At 33.4% G+C, this 23527-nt stretch overlaps 1 protein-coding gene across 1 annotated transcript in view; it reads left to right on the top strand.

Annotated features, from left to right (window-relative positions):
- Window positions 1-23527, top strand: part of LOC128998848 (uncharacterized) — a 42800-nt gene that overhangs the window by 5800 nt on the left and 13473 nt on the right. The window contains exons 6-7 of the mRNA XM_054425204.1: window positions 1072-1235; window positions 8564-8730. Coding sequence (XP_054281179.1) covers window positions 1072-1235; window positions 8564-8730 — 331 coding nt within the window. The remainder of the gene's footprint in view (window positions 1-1071; window positions 1236-8563; window positions 8731-23527) is intronic.

The raw sequence follows: 23527 nt of genomic DNA, 5'->3' as shown, positions 1-23527 counted from the left end.
CAACTCGATTCGAGGCAATATGGCAGTTTTCTATTCATACTTGTCAATGGAGTGGATTAACAATAATTCAAATGTACCACATTCGTGTAATGCAAATTTTTGTTGAAGTATAATTAGGCCTATTCATACCTAATATTTGAATTTTAGGTGAAAATATATTTATTTTTAATTCAATCATATATTAGAAGAACCTGTATTACTGGAAATGTCAGTGAGCTGCTTTACTTGCCGATTAATAATTTTTACTTTCTGAATCATATTGTTAAGCATAATACCTATTTTACAATATTGATTTTACAAATAAAGATATGTTTTGGTGTAAACAAATAAAAACATTTGTAAGATTTATACTGAAACTTGCAATTGGTTTGCAATGATAAACTGAGAGGATAGAATCAGACCTACAAAAATACCAAATTTATCAGTCTAAAACATCAATGTCATGTCTTACACTGCTTACATCAGGACGAAAAACAAAACCTCTCATCATTTGCAATGTCAAAACAAAAAATTATAAAACAATTAAAGCAATATTTACATGCAAAGAATTAATTAAATAAGAACGCCTTCGCAAAGGAAACGCAACATCAACGCGCTCCTGTATTGCGGGTATTGCCTCGACTTTCTGCAGGCGTTTTTCGTATGGATACTGACTCCCTCATGAATCGAATCGTTTTTTGACCACCACTGAATCAAATCGCGATTAGATGCATCAAATCGAATCGAATCTGAATTTGAAGCATTTTCGATGCATCGCACACCCCTATAAAATGTTATACTATCTGAAACATGGTAGCTACTGTAAAAACACATGTAACACTAATTTAAGTATTATTTTGATATTTTTTTGTGATAGGTTCTCATTCTATTCTATATTTTATGTTCTTGGACCAATAGCCTATATCTCTCAACTCCTTATTCACAACACAATATCATATTTAACATGTCTTTGCGAGTCATTTGATCAAAAGTATAAGTCAAGTGTATCAAAGGTTAACTATAATGTTACATAGCCTCCAAAATGGAATTGAATTATCTATTAGTATGTGAACTTTCTTGTTTTTATCACAGGACTTATTCACCTCTGCGGCAATACACGTCAGACAGTGGCTATCCCGTGGGTCTGTCTAGTCTTATGCTACAAAGGCCAAGTGCTTCCGAAACCAACCTGCGCAAAGTGTCCATGGGCGTCGAATCTGTGCCTCGCCCTGGCTCTGCTTTAGGTTTACTCCAAGGTATGTCATACAATACATCAGGGCAGGGCTGAAAGGGAAATAATTGAACGGAATGAGAAAGTTTATGGAAATTGACTGATTTAATTAATCGTAGAAACAGTAAATTTTGGGAGTGAGACATGTTAGAGATATACTAAGATTTGTAGAAAAGGGAGACATTGTTCCTTTTGAGCATTGTCCTAAGAGAGATCTTTGATGGATGTAGCATCAGTGAATGAGTTCACAACAGAATTAACACTAACAGTCTATAGTGTGTAACTCTTCTCCTATACATTGAGGGGTAGAACACTGTCATAGAAAAGGATTTCTTTCTTTGGTAGTGGATTAGTAGACGTATTATTGTTACAACACTATATTCATAATTCATCTGCAGTTCAAATAATTTACTTAGTGATGTCATCACATTTAACGCATATTTGTGGAAGAAGGAAAACAATTTAATAGACTCAGTGAGGAAATGGACAAAGTTGATTGTAAATCAATAAGAAGAGAGTGAGAAGTACATTTTGACATCCAACCAACCCTTGCACAAATGAGCAATGCTGGTCAAAAGTGATAAAGCAAAAGACGACGTTTATCAGGGGACATATTCTCACTTTGTGAATTGCAAATAATTAATAAACAAATAAACCAAACATACTTCGATTATAGAACTTTATTGGCCTTTTTTATAGCTAAATAGGAGTGTGTCCTTTTAATTTTACTCTCTCTAATACGTTCTAGAGAATACAAAACATTGTTTGTAATAGTATATTACGTTACTAGTCCTGAAAATAGGTGATTACCGGACGAGTGTGGTTGTTCCTGTGCGAGAGAAAATCGAGTGAGGGATTACCATACGAGTCCGGTAAACACATTTTGGATGAGTGGCGTACGATATTTTACGCCATACTACTCTAAGCTAGCTTAAAAAAAACCTGTACAAATCTTCATACATTCCCACCGACTAGAGGACTAACAATCACTAATCATAACCCCTAAGAGAGGTTATGTCTTTGTTTTTTGTTTTGTTTTTTTTCTTTCTTTTGCCTAACAGGCAAGACTTGGCATAGCAGCCATGAGTCTACTTGGGTAATGAATTATTTACTTATCTTGTTATTAATTTTGTCTGTGGTTGTCTAGGCTGGTTATTTTTCCACCTTTTTAATCTGAGAACATATTGGTTGGTAGTGACACATTTATGTTAAGAGTAGTTTTACTGTTTCTTTTTTAGGTATGTTTAAGTTAGTTAGTGTTCCATTTAAAGAGGGATATAAATATAAAGGATGGTTTTAACAGGATTAAGGGTTAGGGTGCAAAATCTTCTCGGCCAGGCGATTGTCAGGCCTAACCTAACCCGAAAAGGAGGTGAGACCACAGAAAGAAGAACCTTCGGCCACAGGGGATATGTTTTGTGTCTCAGTGTATGTTGTTGAATAGTCTCCTATAAATTTCATTTTCCTTTCCCTCATATGTTCCTTTTGATAGTGACCAGGAAACTTGATAATTCTTTGTAAACATTGCAGTCTAGCTTTGATAGAATTGTCCTAATTTTTTCTTCATTGCTGTCGCTGTCAATTCCATTGATTTTTTTAAAACCTCTGTTTCTAGCATATTCATAATAAGGACACTCTAATATTACATGTTATATTGTCTCGACAGATCTTGATGTGCATTTCATGCATAGAGGGGAGAAATATAATTTCAATCGATGAAGTGTTTCATTTAAGGTTGTATGTCCAATTCTAAGTCTTATAATGTTAATAATATCAGCTCTTGTCATCTTAATGCCATTGAGCCATGAGTGTGCAAGACTATTTTCTTGTATACTCCTATACCATCTAGATTTGGTCGATGAATGTAATGTTTCATTTTTGTATTCCTGTATTGATGTATTGACAGAGGTAGATTTATATCATTATTTTCTATCCCATTTTAACAGCTTCTTTAGCTAGTTTGTCCGCTATTTCATTGTTTTTAAGGCCAACATTACTAGGAACCCATTGGAAATTAACCTTCTTATTAGTGACTAAGCAGTTCCCTAATATTCCTAGGCTAATGTTATCTTCTATTCTTCCGTTGTGAATGCTTAGAAGAGATTTGATGGCTGACTGTGAATCACTGCATATTACAATTGACTCGTTTGAGATGTCTCTGATTTTCTCTGTGGCTTTGTACAATGCATATTGTTCAGCTGTGTATATCAATGTGTTTTCTGGAAGTCTATATTTTTCTTTTAGGTTTGGCTGAAGTATCCATATGCTGCACCTGTTCCATAAACTGTTTTGGATCCATCTGTAAAGATTTGGGTTGCTTTTTTATAGGTTATAGTAATTTTTTGATTAATCAACTGTTGGAGCATTATTGGGTTGGTTCCTTTTTTTGTTAGGGTGGTATTTCAATAGAGTCATTAATGTTTGCATTAAATTCGGTTATCAGGGGATAAGTTTCCCATTCGATTGATTTGAATCTTTCTGTTGTAGCTTCCAAAAAGCCCGGATTGAAATTCTTGATCGTTGTTAAAGTTTCTATATATATGGGCATCTTTCTGTTCTTCCGAAAGGAATTGATTTTTGTTAGCATGTCTAGGTATAAGCATGTTGCTGTCTTATAAATTAATCTTTCAGTAAGGGTTTTATGTTTTAGTTTCATAGGCTCGATTGCAGCTTCATTTTCCAAAGGCAATAATGGGCGATGATTTAAAGGTCCCTCATGCCATTCTAATTGCTTGGTTTTGAATACTGTCTAGGCTATGTAATTTGTTTTCTAGCAGATGCCCGAAAAGGATCGAACAGTAGTCCAATTTAGGTCTTATTAGGCTCTTATATAGGCTCAGTGCAAATTGAGGGTCTGCTCCTTTTCTTCCGCAGGTTGTAACTTATTATATCTAGATCTCTAATACATCGGTTGGCAATATTTGTAATGTGTTCTTGGTACTTCAATTTATTGTCTATAGTAACTCCAAGGAGTTAGATTTTTTCTTCAGTTGGGAGTAACTGTCCTTCCAATTCCAAGTTAAATTCTCTGTCTATCCTTCTCTTTCTTTATATGACCATGGTTTTGCATTTTTCAGCACTTATTCCGAGGTGCAATTCATTTAGCTTATTTCCGACGTTTGTCAGAGCAGTTTGCATTTTCTCAACTCTTTGGCTTATTTTTTTGCCTGATGAGTATATCGATACATCATCAGCATACTGCAGGGAGGAAACTCCTTCTGTTAAACATCTATTGATTTCAGATAGGTACAGTATATGGCAAATAACAAAGGGCTTAGAATGCTTCCTTGTGGAATTCCTCGGCATGTAACTCGTTCTAAGGAATGTTCACCCATAGACATCTGGAGTGACCTGTCTACAAGCCATTTCTGGCAGTGTGTGATACATTTTTTTGGTATGTTGTAAATGTACATTTTCCTGAATGGGTATGGTAAGTTGACACAGTCATAAGCACTAGAAATGTCGAGAGCAGTGAGAATTACAGTTTGATTTAAAGAACTGACAGTTTCTATGTCAAGACTTAGGTTTAGTAAATAATCTGCACATCCTCTCTTCTTTCTGAAACCATACTGAGAAGGAGGGATTATTTGGAGTTTTTCTACAATCCAATCTAGTCTTTTTTTAATCATTGTATTCGTAACCTTTATAAATACTGATATTAAAGATATAGGACGATATGATTTTGCATTATTCTTATCTTTGTTTGGCTTCAGCAGAGCGATGATTTTTATCTCTTTCCACCTTTTTGGAATATTAATTGTATCATTACATATTTCGTTATAAATATTTAAAAGTATCGTAAGAGCTTCTTCTGGTAAGTTCTTAATCATACTGTAAGTAATTAAATCAAAACCTGGCGCAGTATCTTTATTTTTTTATTTGAGTACATCCATTAATTCCTTCATGTTAAACTCGATGTCAAGTGCGCTATTTGTGTCGTTAATTATAGGTCGAGTAATTTCTGTTGCATTGGGGACATAATCGGGGACTATATTTTGTATGAACTCCTGGGCAAGGTCTCTGTCGTCTTTTATAGTTGGTAAGATATTGGAATTCTGATTGGGTTTGAGTTTTTTTTATTATTTTCCAGGCGTATTTTATGTTATTTTTATCCTGAAATTTGTTACACAGATTATGCCAACCTGGCTTTTTTGCCTTCTGAATAACATCTTTAGCATGCTGTTGTGCCTCTTGAAATTGTCTGTAGGTTACTGGATTCATGTCCATTTTAAACGTTTTAAATCTGAGTCGCCGTATTGCAACCACTCTAGAGCATTCTACATTCCACCATGGTTTGGGTGTGAAACCTTTTTGGTTTTTAACATTTGGAATTTTCCAATTAGGTATTGTTTCATCTGCAGATTTGTTAATAACTTCAATCAATTTCTCTAACTGTTCTGTAGGGGGTACATCGACAATATCCTTAGAATACTCTTTTACTGTTTTATTATATTTAGCCCAATCAGCTTTATGGAAATTTCTCCTGACTGATTTTTGGGAACTGTTTTCTGAATTTGCCTGTATCTCATGGTTAAGTTTAATATTAAAACTAATTGGGAAGTGATTACTACCCATAGGATCTTTAAGCACCTCCCATCAATTTGTGTTAGCATATAATTCCGGGGTTGCAAAGGTAAGGTCTATTACTGACTGTCTATTAAACAGGTTTGGCACGGTTGTGTAGGAGTTATTGTTTGCTAGAATGAGATTTGAGTTGCTATAGTGTCTAAAAATGTCATTTCCTCTTCTATCTGGTTTACGACAGTTCCAAAATTGGTGGTGTGTGTTAAAATCCCCACAGATTAATATGTACGGGTACGGTAGTCTTTATCTAGGGAAAATACCTCCTGTTCCCAAAAAGACTGGTTTATAATCTTATTCGTACAATATAAATTATGTATGGAAATCTTTTTTCCAAGATTTGTTATTTTTATGCCCAATATTTGAAATGCCGGTGAGTTGAATTCTTTTACAATTTGGAATTGTAACAATATATGGATGATGAATACGACACCTCCATAACCATCATCCCGATCAATCCTTAAACACGAATGAATGCCTTTTTTTAATAGCCACTCATTGCAAAATATAATCAGCTGGTGTCCGGTAAAAACTCATTACAGTACAGTACTACATAATGAAACCCCATTTGATTAAGCTGGAGGTAAACAGCTGTTTTCTGGACTAAATCTTCGCGTGGGAAGTTCATGAAAACTGTGTAGTGTGGCATAAAAGGTATTTTGCTTTGTCAATTTTGATCCTATATTAGTGAAATATACAAGGGTTGTCCTAAAATTAATACCTTCAACAAGGCCAAGTTTGCTACCTTAAATCTGACTCCAGCGTCGTGTTGTTTATTTCCCCCACTGCAATTCTAGATTGTCTCCATCCCTATGCAACGATTTTTAGTAGGAGCTGATAATGATGTGAGGGAAACTACTAGAGTGTATGGATGTGACTGGAACACGTTTCATACTTTAATTTAAACATTTTTTCCACGAGGACTGATGTACGAATGATATGATAGGCTATCATATCATTCGTACATCAGTCCTCGTGGCAAAAATGATAGGCTTCGTAGCATTTAATTTGTCTTTAGTCCTTAATATAGTCAAGGGTGACTAGTTTCGGGTAAAAAATGACCCATTTTCAAACCCATGTCATCAAATTGGTTGGTCCGTAAATCCGAAAGAAGTCCTCGTTATAACATATAAATAAACGTCGACACATAAACTTCAAACATTTTTAACATAAAGAACATTTAATGATGGTAGCCGGCCACAATTATACGAGGGACACACTGACCATCATTAAATGTTCTTTATGTTAAAAATGTTTGAAGTTTATGTGTTGACCTGTATTTATGTGTTATATTGAGGACTTCTGTCAGGTTTGAAAATGGGTAATTTCTGACCCAAAACTAGCCCCCCTTGACTATATTAAGGACTGAAGAGAAACTAAAAGGTACGTAACCTATCATATCTTAACTTACCGAAAATCCTTGTACTTTTTGAGTTAACTACATCTATTAATGTATCTATATTGGCTTGTTGTATATTTTATATTGTTCTGTATTATATGCCACGTATTCTTCATCATAACTAGCCACCTCTAAACCAGTGCTGTATTCAAATGAAGGTTTGGCCAGTTAAAGCACACAAGTGTAAAACACTAAGTTATGTAACTGTTTTAAAAGTGTTAAATATAAAAATAAATTCAAAATTATTTTGGTTTCTAACTATTCTTGTAAGTTCTTTTTCAAATCGCCACTAGTTTTCATTTAAAAATCTTTGCCACCAAGACTGATATTCGAATATATAATAGGTTACGTACCTTGTTCCGTCTTCAGTCTTAACTTAGTCTATGGATGACTAGTTTCGAGTACAAAGACCCATTGCCCATTATCAAATCCTTATTTAAAAAATCATTGAATATGGTCAAACATCCGACGTAAGTCTTCATCAATGTATACATGCAAGTTGACACATAAAGTTTACAAATTTAAAAAAAAGAGTTACAAATACATTTAATACGATAGGCTGGCCACATTGAATACGGGACAAACCGACGCAGGTTACACAGCGGACACGACAGAACTATCCATTGTCCAGTTGGTGACATTGACCTTGGGGGAGGGGTTACGTCAGCTGATAAAGACTTGTAGTAGCTCTGATGTCAATGTTTTCAATTCTACCAAATAAAATATTTGAACCAAAATTTAGTTTTTCATTCAAGACGTATTGAGAGGATTTCTTGTTAGCTTTATGAATTTCAAGACTCTCTAAGACGTTCATGTGTTTACTGCATTTGTGCAAGATTTGTAAATTATTTTGGCAACTATTGACATTGTGATTGGCATTTACTAGATGTTCTGCAAATTTGGATCGTTGTAGTGACAGTTTTGGTTTAGGGAGGTGTTCTTTAAATCTGGTATTGAAAGAACGTCCCGATTGGCCTATGTATAATTTGTAACCTGCGTCGGTTTGTCCTGTATTCAATGTGGCCGGCCTATCGTATTAAATGTATTTGTAATTTTTTTTTATTTGTAAATTTTATGTGTCGGCCTGCATGTATACATTGATGAAGACTTATGTCGGATGTTTGACCATATTCAATGATGTTTTAAATAAGGATTTGATAATCGGCAATGGGTCTTTGTATTCGAAACTAGTCATCCATAGACTTAGTTAAGACACAAGACGGAACACGGTACGTAACCTATTATATGCTAGTTTTCAATCCAGCTGATGTTTTGTTGCGTCCATAAAGTAAATAATAAATAATGTATAAATAATTCCTTATGAATTTAATTTGAATGTTTGCAGTGATAGCTAAGCTGTTGAATGTTTGCAGGCTCCAGTGTAGTGAGCAGTTCTGGAGTGAGGATATCGTCAGATTACAGTCATGACTTTGACAGGAACCCTCACCTGTCGGACCTGGTGTCCTGCCTTCCTCCAGATCTGAGACATCTCCTCGGCTCATACAAGACTCCGACCTCCGACACATCGTACAGTAAGCAGGTGGGCAGGCCAGGCTGGGATAGTGGTTGGCCAGACACGTCTGAATGGTTCCATACTCTAAAAAAATACTAAATTGTTTCATAGGTTAGAAGTTAAGGAAAGGCCAGTTGGCTAGTTAGGATTATTATTACAAGGATAGGGATCAGTTAGCTTACATGGTAGACAGAGTCCTAATTAGTCTAGTTACATAAAACACTTAACACTAAACAGAAAACTTAATATTTCTAGACCACGAGCCACCAATATGAAACCCTCCCCCCCCCCCCCCGTGGGAATTTATGACTTATACTTTTTTTTGTTGGTATTACCTACCAGATTAAGAATTCAGTTGTTTGCCTCTTTTAAATTACAGCGTATTCCGGAAAATAAAGAAAAACTGTTAAATTTAAAAACTGTTTGATTTAAATTACATAAGGGTAGCCTGCGTTAATTACTGGTGAAATATTTTTTTATTGACTTCTTCAGTATGTATTCAAAGGCTTCAAATGAAAATAAAAAAGTTTATAAAATACCCCCGCTGCAGCAAACCTGCAGGCAATGCGGATTTCAAATTGGCCTGAATTGATTTTCAATTAAATCTATTTAAATAACATTAGATTTAACGAGTACCTCTAGGAAAGAGATTTTAAGAGATTCTATTTAAATTAAATAAATTTTATTGAGAAATTGTTTACGTAAATTTTACTGGAATGTAAGGTTCCAGTAAAATTAACGTATAAAACTTTGTTTTCCTCGTATCAAAATCGGATTTGCGACTGTAAGTTTCTTTTTAAATTTCTTTAAAATAATGTGCTGATTGATATGGGTTGCCTTTACAAACATTTAAGTTACTCTTAGCAACCCTGTTTGTAGGTGGGGGGTGAATTTCAAAATATCACCAAAAAGAACCTTAAACGTGTATTGAAGCTTGTTTGAATTTATGCATATTTGTGCTGAGACCATTCATTATTTAGCAGGTTAACCCGTTGTTCCTTATTTTTACCATTAGCTAGGATTTTTTTCCAATCCCGTGGGATCTTGATTTTGGACCTCTCATTAAAAACGTGTCTCCAAATCCCCTTCTCCCTTTCAATGTTTTTAATAGATACACCTAAATAGGTATCCGTAATAAAGTATATCCTTCTGAATTTCGGAAAACGGCTGAAGGCAATCTGTGCTAGTTCACCAGAGGTTTCTGGAATATTAGTAAGAACCTAAAAGTAAGCCATACCGTCAATTACATACATACATTCTTCAATCTTGGAAGGTTCGTCTACTATATACCCTTGTTCTCCAAAGCATGGAGCAGTTTGGCCTTTTCTGTTTTTGTTGGGCATCCATCAGTAGTGGCTAATGCCCATGGTCCTGGATCTAATGGGTATGTCATCAGCTTCTCAAGGTTAATATCACATTCCTGGGACAGCAGTAAAACACCAGAAAAATATTTCTTTTAGCTCATATCTCAACTAATCTGTTTGCAATCAGCTTTCCCTAGATTATCTACATTGAGTAAATTGTCTTCCACCGATTCGGGTACAGGTCTTCCAGCTGATAAACAGGCCATCTAGGAATTCTGATCACGGTTTTCAACTTTAAGCAGAATAATGCATTGTTCAAAAGCATCAAGTACAGTACTTGCAAAATACTTTGCTCACTTAATTCATTTTATTTGCTTGCATGTCACTGTGAGAACAATCTGATGACTTCACCATACTTGCATTTTCAAATTCTAACTAGCTGTGGGCCCGTCCTACGTCAGGAATCAACTAATCAAATCAAATCAAACTAAAAAATCTATACTAAAGGACCCATGCTGCGCTGCAGCGTTAAAATAAATATCATATCTGAGATTTTTGATTGTGTAATACAGTATCTTAAACTTAACTGATTCAAACGATCAATAGCTCAAATTAAAGCCTATAATTGACTGATTATTTTGAGTCTAAAACATATAAAAAAACGTAAACAATACTGGAGCAATTGATATTCAATCATAGAAAAACCTTATAATTTTTTTTTTATGTTGGATGTTCACCTTGCGTTTGCTTGAAAACCGTCCGATTTGAATAACTAATATCTTAAATGCAAGCCGGTATTTCACTGAAGGTTCTTAGACCAAAATATATAGGGTTATATAATTACAAATGGTAAAATACTGTACAATTTAAATTGAAATACGAATTAAAAAATATATCAAACCTATGTTTTTCGGTCGAGTAATAAAGTAGATAAATATACGATGATGCTTGATGTGAAATATATGTGTGCATACTACCAATTTAAGACCTCAATCATGAAGATCGGACGTGTAGAAGAGCCAAAGAAACTCGGAAAAGGAAAAAAAACAAATTTAACTCCCTTTAGAAATAGATGGGGGGTAAATTTAATTTACGTATAAGCCGAGTGGGACTTTCGATAAATATATACTGATGCTTGATGTGAAATCTGTGCGTGCATACCTTCAATTTGAGACCTCAATAATGAAAATCGGGTCGGTAGAAGCGCCAAACTAACTCGGAAAATAAAAACCAAATTTAACTCCCATAAGAAATACATGGGAAAAAATGTTGTTTACGTATAAGCCGAGTGGGACTGTAGGCAACTATATGCCGATGCTTGATGTGAAATCTGTGCGTTAATACCTTCAATTTGAGACCTCAATCATGAAAATCGGTCGGGTTGTAGAGCCAAACGAACTCGCTAAAGAAAAACCATTTTTTAAAATATATATATTCATAATATTTTCGTGTTTTCCGGAACATGCTGTAATTTACAAGTGGCAAACACCTAAAACCTTAAAGTACATGTCAATACAAACCAAAAAATTTATATGTCGAAAATTCCCACCGGGGGGGGAGGGGGGGTAAACGCCAGCCTCCGCTCTATTCATCCCAGTTAGGGACTTCATCAGAAGGGAGAAGAAAGAAGACTGTTATGTGTTTTATGTGTGTTGAGGCTAATCTGGACATTGTCTACCAGGTAAGCTAACTAATCCCTATCCTTGTAATAATAATCCTAAATTTTTTCATAGATTTTTAGGGAAACTCTAGTAACAGATCAGGATTTTTTTAAAGGATATGCATAGAGTTCAGCTAGCGTACCTGAGAAAATTATGACCATGGGTTGATTTGATACATACACAATAAAAAGAACACAAAAAAATTATTGATACTTCCTCCTAATTAGAGGTCTGAGGGTCAGATTTTTTCACTTTGGGTGAAGTTTACAGGTGTTTGCCCAAAATCGAGATGGGCCCAAAATCATTTTGTTTTGTAAGGTATTAACTTTTTAAATATTAATTGTTGCATTATAATAGTTTTAAAATACTGTACATTATCTTCCGTGATTCTGCATGTCTCCTGTAGTCGTAAATGACTCCTGCAATCTCGGTTAAATGATGAATTTCTTCCAGGGAGACATTATCATTGTGTTTTGCTAGCTTGGGGGAATCTTGAACATGTCCCTAATTCGTGGAATCATAAAGTTTAGATTGTACAACCTTTATAGATTCTTTCTGCAATCTCGATGCGATTGGATTGACCATCGAGTTTCTCCTCTAAATGTGATTGATCAACACGAGTTTAGTCTGAAAAATGATTTCTGACCCGGGCCAATTTCTCAGGCCAGCCGTTGGCCTGGCCCGACGCTAACATTTTTGAGACCCGCAGAATCCTACTCCTGATACATGACTTCTTCAGAGAGAAGGTTAAAGATCAATTTCAGGCCAAGTTGAAAACTGGAGTAGCCATCATGGTCCTCCAGTTTTGAACTTAAACTGACATTTCTCTTCAACATTTCTCTGAAGAAGTTCCATTTTAGAAGGAATCATCTGTTATGCTATGTGAACTGTTATTGTGTATATATTAGCCCCTGCTGGAAATTTTCTTTGATAAGTTAGCTGAATTATATTACTTTGAAAAGAAAAACTAAATAAAGTAAACAAATTGGTTTTGAGGTGATTTGAAAAAGACCAATTAGGTATGCCACTGGTTTGCTAAACAGGTATGTTAGCTAGACATTTCTACCAGGATTTGTCATTTTGGAAATAAATTCCAAAATTACAGTGTTACAATGTATGTAACCATTTTTGACAAGTCTGTGTCTGTTTCTACCTTTTATTCTCTACTTTAAATTGCAGTTAAATCTTCATATTATTCTAAACTCCATTGTTTTAAAGGATTTATTTATTTGTTCTTACTGTTTAAATTCTATCATGGAATGGTAACTTTCAAAGTCATGAAGTGAATTCCTGTTTTTGGTATGAAACTTTCAGTATATTTCACCTTTACAACATATTTTTGTATGCTCATTACATATATTTATTCATACAATATTTATTCTCCAACTATAGCACTGCTTCAATAATATTTTTGCAAATATAGAAAAGTCATTTTTCTTGTTCAGCTTGTATGATTAAATTTAATGCAAATTACTAAAACTGTAAAATTTCATAGCTCTTCATTGTCTAGAATAATACAAAATACTACTGTGTGGTAGAATTAAACATAAACTTTAATTCAAATGTCTTTAATAAAAAGGTTAAATACCTGTAGTACTGTCAGTGATCCTGGAATTTAGGTCAGCGACCCAGGTTTCGAACCTAAAGGTTCATTTTCAAGCAGGTACCAGTTAAAAACACATAATCCTCTTCATAATTGTGGAGAGTCGTTATAACACGTAAGACACGAACACGAAAACACTAAACATTAAACAAAATTGGCCAATTATAATACTGGTACGGTAGCGTGCGTGGTGTAGCCGGCAAAAGATGAGTCATGATTCATCTTTTGCCGGCTACACCACGCACGCTACCGTACCAGTATTATAATTGGCCAATTTTGTTTAATGTTTAGTGTTTTCGTGTTCGTGTCTTACGTGTTATAACGACTCTCCACAATTATGAAGAGGATTATGTGTTTTTAACTGGTACCTGCTTGAAAATGAACCTTTAGGTTCGAAACCTGGGTCGCTGACCTAAATTCCAGGATCACTGACAGTACTACAGGTATTTAACCTTTTTATTAGTAAATTACGTGATCCAGAGGCTAAACATGCTAAAATGTCTTTAACTCAGGCAATCACCTTATAGGAAACTTTAATCCAAGTACTGAATACTCCATAACCAATTCTTCTGATAAATTTCAAAAAATATATCCTATCTAAGTAAAAGAGTGTAATTAAAGGTCTTTAAATTCAAATTAAATTATGCAATGCTTTATACATTTATTGTTACAAATTTTACAAGAAACCCGGTTGAAAATACAAACATGAGTTAAAGAAAACTAATTAAAATATATTCTCCAGCACCAATAATATTTTCTTCTTACTCTAAATATGCTGTAATACTATATTATTGTTTACAACAACAATATCAACTTTGTCTCTGTTTTCCAACTTGTTTTTTAAGACTTACTACCTAATTGGAAGTTACTTAAAATTTGAAATCTTTTCATATATTATTATTCTATAAGGGTTCCATAATTTAGATTTTTTTGTATTTTTAAAACTCAATATAAATTATAAAGTAATACTGTAGTCTTTTGTCTCAAGTCTGCATGTGTGGACGTGTAAGGAGATCGGATACGCTGGTGTTCATCGTAGAGCCCTATAACACGTACATCTCTTTTTTATCTTTGGCACAACAAAGCATTTAACAGAACCTGAAAATCTTTAGGAGTCATTCTTGTATAGTTTCCAAATCCTGCGCCATCTTCTAATTGAAGGTTTGATAGTAGGTTTTTACAATAGTAGGAGTTTTCATAGAGAAATTTGCGTGTCCACCATAGTCTCTTCGGTATAATAGCCACATGGTTACGAAGTAAGCACACACAGGATAAAATCACGTCCTCTTGAGTCAAAATACCGATAAACAGTGGCTGGCTAGTGTCTAATTGGATTGTGACTAATTGGAAACTTGTATCCGAAACTGTGTCGGCCAAGTGTCTGCAGATAGTCGGCCGACTCAGTCTCCAAGTATGGACTAGGCTTTAGTCAGTAATAAAACTACGCAATGCATCTCACATCATTCTACACTCATCCTACACTCATATTTGGGTTAAAATACACACTTAGTTGGTGTCTCAACTGGTAATAATAATAATATAGTACATCAATAACTTGTACAATATACAATGTGTGCTAATATATTATTTCATTGCATTGCTTTATGTTTTTGCCAATTTTATCAAAGTATAGTCTTTCTTAACAGAAAGTTTTTCCAACACCCTATTTCTTATACTCTTTAAAATGATTTAACAGATTTCCTTGTAAAAGAAACTACTGTAGTGCTTGTATGTTTGGTATAAATACTGCAATTTTTAAATAACACCATCTCACATCATAGATACTGTACTAAAAACCAATCATCTTTGAATCTTTAAAGGCTGCTACTGCCAATTGTTTATCGTTTAGCTTAAGTTTTAGTTTTCATTCTTGGATGTTTGATTAACCCTCATATCTTCTTATTCAAATCCGTTTAATTCACCTGACTGTAACCGAAAACCAATTTCAAGCAATTATTTTACTCAAAATAGCATATACCGGGTGTCCAAAACCACCCGTACACCCCTTTAAAAACGATGGAAACCTTTTCTTCCAAACAAAAAATAATACAGAACTAGATAAATTGGTCACGGTCTACCAAATGGTGATAATTTAAAATCCAAAATCACACCGGAAGTTGCTTTTTTAGACCGGAAGTTGACTTTTTTAAATGTAAACTACCAATTTTGATCACAGAATCGGATTCTACGTTGAAAAATACATAACTTTTGTCTAAAACATTTTTAGAGAAAACCCTTAATCCCCTATTAAAGTCAATAACTTTGGTCCATTCATCTGTCAAAGTTACTTGAAACAATAATAGAGAAAATCAATAACAAAGATTACATAAAGACATACGATGAATAAGATCAGCTGTTTATTGTAAACACTATGGTAATTGAGTAACAACTGGTGTACACCTTGCTTAGTTACATTTTATTTTAAAAATAAATCGTTTGTTTTTACATTAAAGTGGTCAAATGTAAAAACAAAATGATAAAATAATGATAAAAAAAATAATTTAATCAATTTGTAGACCAGCTGTTACTCAATTACTAAGGCGTTTACAATAAACAGCTGATCCTATTCATCATATGTATTTATCTTAATCTTTGTTATTTATTTTTCTCTATTATTGTTTCGAGTATCTTTGACAGATGAATGACCCAAAATTATTGACTTTAATAGGGGATTAAGGGTAGAAAACAAGTTTTTCCTAAAAATGTTTTAGGCAAAATATATGTATTTTTTAACGTAGAATCCGATTCTGTTATCAAAATTGGTAGTTTACATTTAAAAAAGTCAACTTCCGGTCTGAAAAAGCCACTTCCGGTGTGATTTGGGATTTGAAATTATCACCATTTGGTAGACCGTGACCAATTTATCTAGTTCTGTATTATTTTTTGTTTGTAAGAAAACGTTTTCCTCGTTTTTAAAGGGGTGTACGGGTGGTTTTGGACACCCGGTATATAATGTAAACTACGTATGCAAAGATAGATGTACAAAACCACACTTCAAGTTTAAATAGGGACACATTATAAATTGAAATATTAATATTGATTATTTATTATCTAGTTAATGTTCTTATCTGTTCTCCTTTTTTCACACATAAAACCAATTAATTTATAAAGCATAGTGAAAAACTTAAAAATAAAATTCCTGTAAACAATTAGAAAAAAAATCATTGTTCCTCTATGAAAAGTTTAAAGTTTCTAAGGATTACCAAAATATTTTAAAATAAACTGTTTTTGCATGAACTAGGTAACTTGCATGATGTTTGATAGTATGGATTTTTTTTATTGAACATTTGACAGATTTAGTTCCGTCCGTTGCAAGATAAAACCTTTTTAGAACGTTTTTTCTTATCAAAAATGTTTTTGTTTCTTTGGCCTATTTCTTTAATTTACTGTGCCTAAACCCGAAACTGTATGAGTTCTGAAAATGTCACATAGATCCAATAATGATACAATAATGGTATAAAAATTAAAAATACTAATTATTATTCATAAAGTGTTTAAAGGAACGAACTAGACTTGAAATAATATTTTAAAGGTCTTGTGTAATGGCTCGAGAGTAACAATATCAAGACAATTGAATTGATTAATTGTTTATGTTTGTATTAGTCATTATAGTTAGTTTGTTATTTAGATACAACCTATTTTTTCGAGTACTGTTTATTATGACCTAAATTTTAACTTAAGAATCTTTGGAGCCTAGACGTTATAACTCAAAACAATTACAAAAGTAGGAAGAACATTTCTAATCCACAGTGCACTAGATATTTAAATTACAATCACTTTGGTATTTGAAAAATTATTTTGAGATGTTAAATAACTCAGCGCCTGTTTGAAAATAACAAAATTTAAATTACTCTTATGGCGGACAGATCCAAGAAGGCCGTTAGCCTCCATGGACCTCCTTGGACAACAATTACAAAACGACACAGGAAATTTCTGATCCCACAGTGCACTAGATATTTAAATTACAATCACTTTGATAAATAACCCTTTATCAGCTGTTTGAAATAATCTAAGGTGGCCACTTGCCTCCAAGGACTCTTAAGCCCAAAGTCGAATGTTGCTTTTTACATCCCTAAAAGCATATTCAAAAGCATGAGTTCATCCAGAGTTTTACCTTATCATAGTTTATTGTTGAGTGAAATTTTGCCTTAGAATAGAGTGTTACTTCATCTGAACGTATTTTATCCAAATTTGGCTTATTTTACCCCTAAGTTTGCCATCATAATTAGGGTTGTTGAAGGTCCCCCAGTTTATAGTGTCAAGCAAAATCCCAAATTGCTCGCTGTTTACAGACTGTTTTGTGATTTTGTAGTTACATAAAAGTACATATACAGTATTTGTTTTCTAAATCTGTCTACACCCTACACACTCCTCATCCTATAAGAATACTCATAATGATTCTAAATACAAAATTTATGAAGGAATTGGATTATTTCAGGATATAATTATAAAAAACCACCTTTGGTTCGAAATATTGCTAATAATCACACTGTATTAAAACGTATAGAAGGATCATTCTTTAATGTTTATCTTGTACAGTAGATTAAACCTTAATTAATAATCTAAAAATCAAATGTAATTGCTCATAAACATATAGATAAACTTAAATATAACTATACAGTTGAACCTCGTTTGTACGAACCTCGATAAAACGAATTCCTCGATAAGACGAATTTTTTTAAATCCCCTTGACACTTTCATATAGGTTAATGCTAAAAACACCTCTATACAACGTTGTAATTAAGTTAAAAGCCTCCATAAGACGAATTTGTTTGTGACATGGGCTAGGACTGATTAACCTCTATACAACGAATATTCTTAGCACAAAACCTCTACAAGACGAACGTGACCTCTATAAGACGAATTTATCATAATCTTAACCTCCATAGTACGTAGTTTTAAAAACAAACAGAAGCTTGTCTCAACATGAAACCCCCACCCATCCCTCCTCTTTCCTCAGTCATTGTTTGGAGAAAACTTGGAGCGACGAGAAACCTCTATAAGAAGAATAACAGCAGCATTAAACCTCGATAAAACGACCCTCTTTATTAAGAATACCTCTATAGTAAGAATTTTTCCCGTACCCCTTGAAATTCGTCTTATAGAGGTTCAACTGTACTTAATAAATATGTATGGATACTAACTTATAAGAAAATTTTATTTTCATAAAGGTAATCCCTCCTAATTTTTGAATTTGCCAAAAATCTTTCTTTTAACTTCAGAAAATTTAATTTGTATCCGGTATTTGTGTTATGACCCTATACAAATTGTACATTTCTGTAAAGAGAATTAAATTTCCTTCTTTTTGTCATTTGTATCCTTTGTATAAATCCTATGGTTTTTGAGTTATTAAGCTTTGAAAAATTAAAATGGCCACCATTTTGAAATTATACAAAGTAGAAGCTTGATGCTTTACAAAAGAATAGTTCCTATTATTCATCATACACGTACCAAGTTTGAAGTTGGTACCTCAAGTGGTTCCGAAGTTATGGGAAGTTATGTACAAAAAAACATACACACTGACAGACGGAAAACGAAACGAGATAGGGCATATGTTTATATGATATTTTTGGTTTGTTTTGACCTAAGGAACATGCCTACAGAGCTTCGGGAGAGAGTTTCGAAACACCCTGTATGTTCATTACTCAACAAAAATGGATGATAGCTAAACCTAACAAATTTTATACCTAGGGTTAAGTTTAGAATTACTATACTTCGGCTTTTGGTTGAGCAGGGCTGTTAATGCGTAAGACTGTTAAGTCTGGACAGTGGCCGAACAGTCTAAGGTGTCTCTCTGGTCAGAAACAGGACCGTAAATTGAGGATTTAAATCCTGTGTCAGTCAGATCTGGTGTGCAATACATGAAGTGCAGAGCTCGATGCAAGAGGTCTACTAAAAAAAGGGTGGGTGGAATGGATGGGTTCTCAGTAAAGGTTTCAATAAAGGCTCGGGTAGCGAGCTGGTCTAGTGGTAGAGCAAGGTGCTTTGGTGCCCAAGGTCCCGTGTTCAAATCCTGCCAATCACCAATAGATTTTATCTATGTGATAATGCAACAACCTTCTAGGACTAGCTGAAGTAATGTGCAAAACAGTTCCGTGCTAGAACTAGCGTCCTAGTATGTCAAGTTGGGACATAAGAAAAAAATAAGTACAGGTTCGCCTAAAAATATACATACTTTTTGGAATCCTTAAAGGGTGTGTTCACCAGAAACCTTTTTCAAAATAATTTCAATTTTTATGTTAAAATGAGGGGTGTCGTAATCAAAGAGGTTTAAAATCACTTCGTTAAATATGATTGAAAGATTGCCAATGTTGTTTGAATTAAATATTGACGTTTGATGCATTTTTTGCCTTTTGATGATTTCCTTTGTTTGGTACGGTATAAACATTTTCAGTTAAATTTTGTTTTTCGACTGTATTAGTTTTTTATAGTAATCAATATGTTTGTTCATTTCTTTACTTAAACAGTTTTCAATGTTGATTTGTTAACTCTATTTGGGGTGGTTTTAGATTCCATTCCAGTAATAAGTGCAATAGGGATACCTGTTCTCAGGTACAATTGATGTTACTGATGGCTACAATTTGTTTTTACTTTTATAACCCTAGCATCATTGATAGTAATCTGCAACAATTTTATATAGCTCTCGTGGATAATGCCGTCTAGGAAATTAGAAGCCTACTCACCCAACACTTTTAGTTTTAACTTTCGCTATGTTGCCAGGGTACTGTTAGCAAATTTCCCTATAGGAAGTAGCTATTACCGTAGGTGGCACGGTAAGACCTAGACCCGGGACCGATTTACTTTTTCATTTTGATGTCCCCAGAGGCAAAAACACCATTCCTTCAAATTGTTATATATGTATATATATAAATTATATTTATTTAGAAACAAACAATATAAACAACAGTTAAGTGTTAAATGTATTTTGAAGTTTGAAAATGGACTAATGTCCGAAACATGTCACTTCTCTTTATAAAATATAATATTCAGGGTGCTCAGTTGTACTTATTTACTTAAATATTTAATAAATACAGGGTGTCCATAAAAAACGTTTCAGGACTTTGGGAAATGAATCCCCATACTAAAAGGAAGAAAAAAGTTTATGGGAAGGTATGTCCGAAAATGCATATTAACCCAGATATCCGCCATTTTGTTTTTTATACAAAAATATTTTTATCTGTGAAGTTTTTTATTCGACGATTATGAAATTTGGTATACATGTTAATATACACAAGACCTATAATAGAAAAAATAATAAAGTTGTTCCGATTGTAAATTTCAAAATGGCGGCCGTTTTGAATTTTTCTAACTTAAATAACTCAAAAAACGGCTAATTCTATGAAAAATGTCAAGAATACTTTTTTTAGCATTTTTAATTTCCTATCAAACGATACCAAGATCAAAAAGATCGGACAAAATATAACTGAAATATAACGTTTTTTGTGTAAAAATAAGGCAAAGTTAGTAGAGGAACCCTTAATTTCGCGAACTCATTCGAGTTTATCCTGCCTTACACCTTTAAACCAAATTTCATCAAAATCGGACTAAAATTACTCAAGATATCACGTTCACGGACGTATATATATATTAAAATTAAAAATTAAAAATCAATTCAGGACAAATGGAAATTCACTTAGTCGGCAAAGTGTGCTGCGGCGGGGGTATTTCAAAGAACAGTAATAATGTAAAAAACCTCAGTCAAAAGAAGCATTAATGTTAAAACTTTTTTTAATACCACAATGCTATGAATAAGTTATTCAATGGCCCAATTTGACCAACATATTTGTCTTGGTTTTGACTGACTAAAATGATTTAGCCTAAGACTTTATCTACATCGATTTACCTTTCCTTATGAATATGAGCCTGTGCACACCCTTCAATCGGTCTTCTGTTATGGTTGACCTGAGATAAGTTTTTATTCCTCTCAGTGAAGATTACCCATTTTATCTAGTGTAAATTGGATACCCAAGGGGGGGGGGCAGCTCCTCTCTGGATCCGCCAATGTACAGAATTATTTCTTAGCGTGTTTTTTTTTCTTCTGTGAATTACATATCATTTATTGCAGTTTCTATCAATAATCAAAGAACCATGACAAATATAATGAACCTTGTTTGTATGAGACGTTATTGTGAGAATCTTGAAGATCTACTGGTTGAAGTACTTAATTTTGTTTGTGTTACTAAAGGATCATTGACACTTTCTTTTTGAACCAGTGACAGTGTAGATTACAACCAGGCTCCAAAGTTACGTTTAAGATTTTCTGTGATAGACTAGGCAAAACGTAAAGCTTAATATGATGTTTTTGATACAAAACAGTCATTTACTTGGAGTTGGTCATTCACTTATGCACTCTTCCTAGTTCTTACAAGTCCCATTTTATGGTTACTGTGTATTCTAATAAACTTTGAATAAATGTAGCCCTTTTATAATCACTTTCCAATGTAAAATATTATGTTTTTATAATTTAAAAGATCATATAAATATTTCTTCTTAAAACCAACTAAAACCATGATATATTCTTGTCAAAATCCATTTTCTGTTTTAGCTTAGTTCTCTTTAATTTCAGGGTCTCTAGGCATCCCTCACCCAGGTGAATTTCAAAAATATTCTCTTTCGCCCAATAAACATTTCACAAAAGGTTCGTAGAGGTTACTACCTTCGTAATCAAATATTTTACTTGCACTTTTTCAACTTTTTAACTGCATGCAGTAGAGAACATTGTTTGCCTTGAGACTAAGTCGTTCTCGGAGTAGACATTGCAGCTGTAGTTCACGATTCTGAGCTGATAAATTGTGTTTATAGTAGAACTTAAAATCTTCTTTGAAAAAGATACTACATCATTGGATTAGTTTTACCCATAGAGCAATATAAATATGGCAAAATTGGGCTTGCTATGATTAGTGCTCAATGCTACTGCCAATATAGTGTGGGTTGGGGGCGGGGAATTTTTTATAAACTAACTTAAATTGAATTGATGAGTTTTTTTTTCAAATTACCTATGAAAGCTAGGCTATTTTAAGCTTTACTAGTACATAACATTTTTTGAATGCAATCAACTCAATCAATGCAAAAATTTCTATTGTATACTTGATAGTAAATGAATAATATTGTAATTATCTAATTTAGAAGAATGGGATGGCAGCTAGCTTACCTTAGAAAAGGTACAGTAGACCATAGAACAGATAGAAGAAACATAAAACACAATTTTTCATGTTGGGTGGCTTTTTCAAGTGCAGAGAGAGTTCCAAGTTCCAAAGAGAGTGAGATATTGTGTGTATAATGTTTATTCTGTTTTCTATAGCCTACATGTACTTATTCTAAAGTAAGCTAGCTGCTATCCCCTTTTTTCTGCAATTAAACTTTAAAAGTAGTCACAATCAAATTACATTTTTTTTTATATATTATGACTTTGTGCAATAATGTTATAACGTAAATTATTTGTTTCTTAGCTAGTTTTTGTTTGTTTTAATAATCAAGAAACCTATTGATTTGAGTCAAAATAATGTTGTTTAGAACTATTTTTTTGTGTAAAAATAACTTCAGTTTAGTTTTCCTAAGGTTTGTTTATAGTTTGCATATTAAATCTAAATAAATACGGTAAATACAAATTTGAAAAATTCTCCTTTCAATTTTCTGATCATTTTATTTAGTTCATTATTTTTTTCTGTTTATAACTCTCTTATACATTTGAATCTCCTTGTTTTTTTTTCAATTATAAAAATATTAAGTTTTAGTAGGCTTACCAACATTATATGAAAATTAATTAATTTAATACATGCCGGTATACCATTTAATACTACAGTGCAAAGATATTACAAAGTTTCACATTCAAAATGCTGCCTAAAAGGTTGTAACTATAATTCTGAAGCTGAACGAAGCATGCGAACGACTTTTAGACAGTTTTTTCTCTACTTGTAATGTCTCACCATTGTACTTTTGATCAAGTTTGTACTTGGAATGTGTTATAGCATAATGCGTGGAATTTTGTAATATCTGCACTCACACTACACAAATTGCTTTGCCAAATTTTAGTACTGTTCTGTGTTAGGATTTTTACCCGTGCCTGCTCAAAAACCTGTACAATACTTTTTAAACAATTTATTCCAATTAGACCCTACAGTGTTTAGTTGAGATTGTTTGAAATGACATACTTTGGCTATTTATGGATCTTATAATATCTGCAGCTTTGGGAGTGATTGTATTGAATACTATGTTTATGTAGCTAATATTAAGTCAACATCCAAAGTTTTCGTAGA

Source organism: Macrosteles quadrilineatus, unplaced genomic scaffold, assembly GCF_028750875.1.
Source record: "Macrosteles quadrilineatus isolate MER2022 unplaced genomic scaffold, UCM_ALF_1.0 Scaffold_7__1_contigs__length_78375512, whole genome shotgun sequence".
NCBI classification, from domain to species: Eukaryota; Metazoa; Arthropoda; class Insecta; order Hemiptera; family Cicadellidae; genus Macrosteles; species Macrosteles quadrilineatus.
The sequence above is the reverse complement of the archived record's forward strand: the minus strand, read 5'-3'. Positions and strand labels throughout refer to the sequence as shown.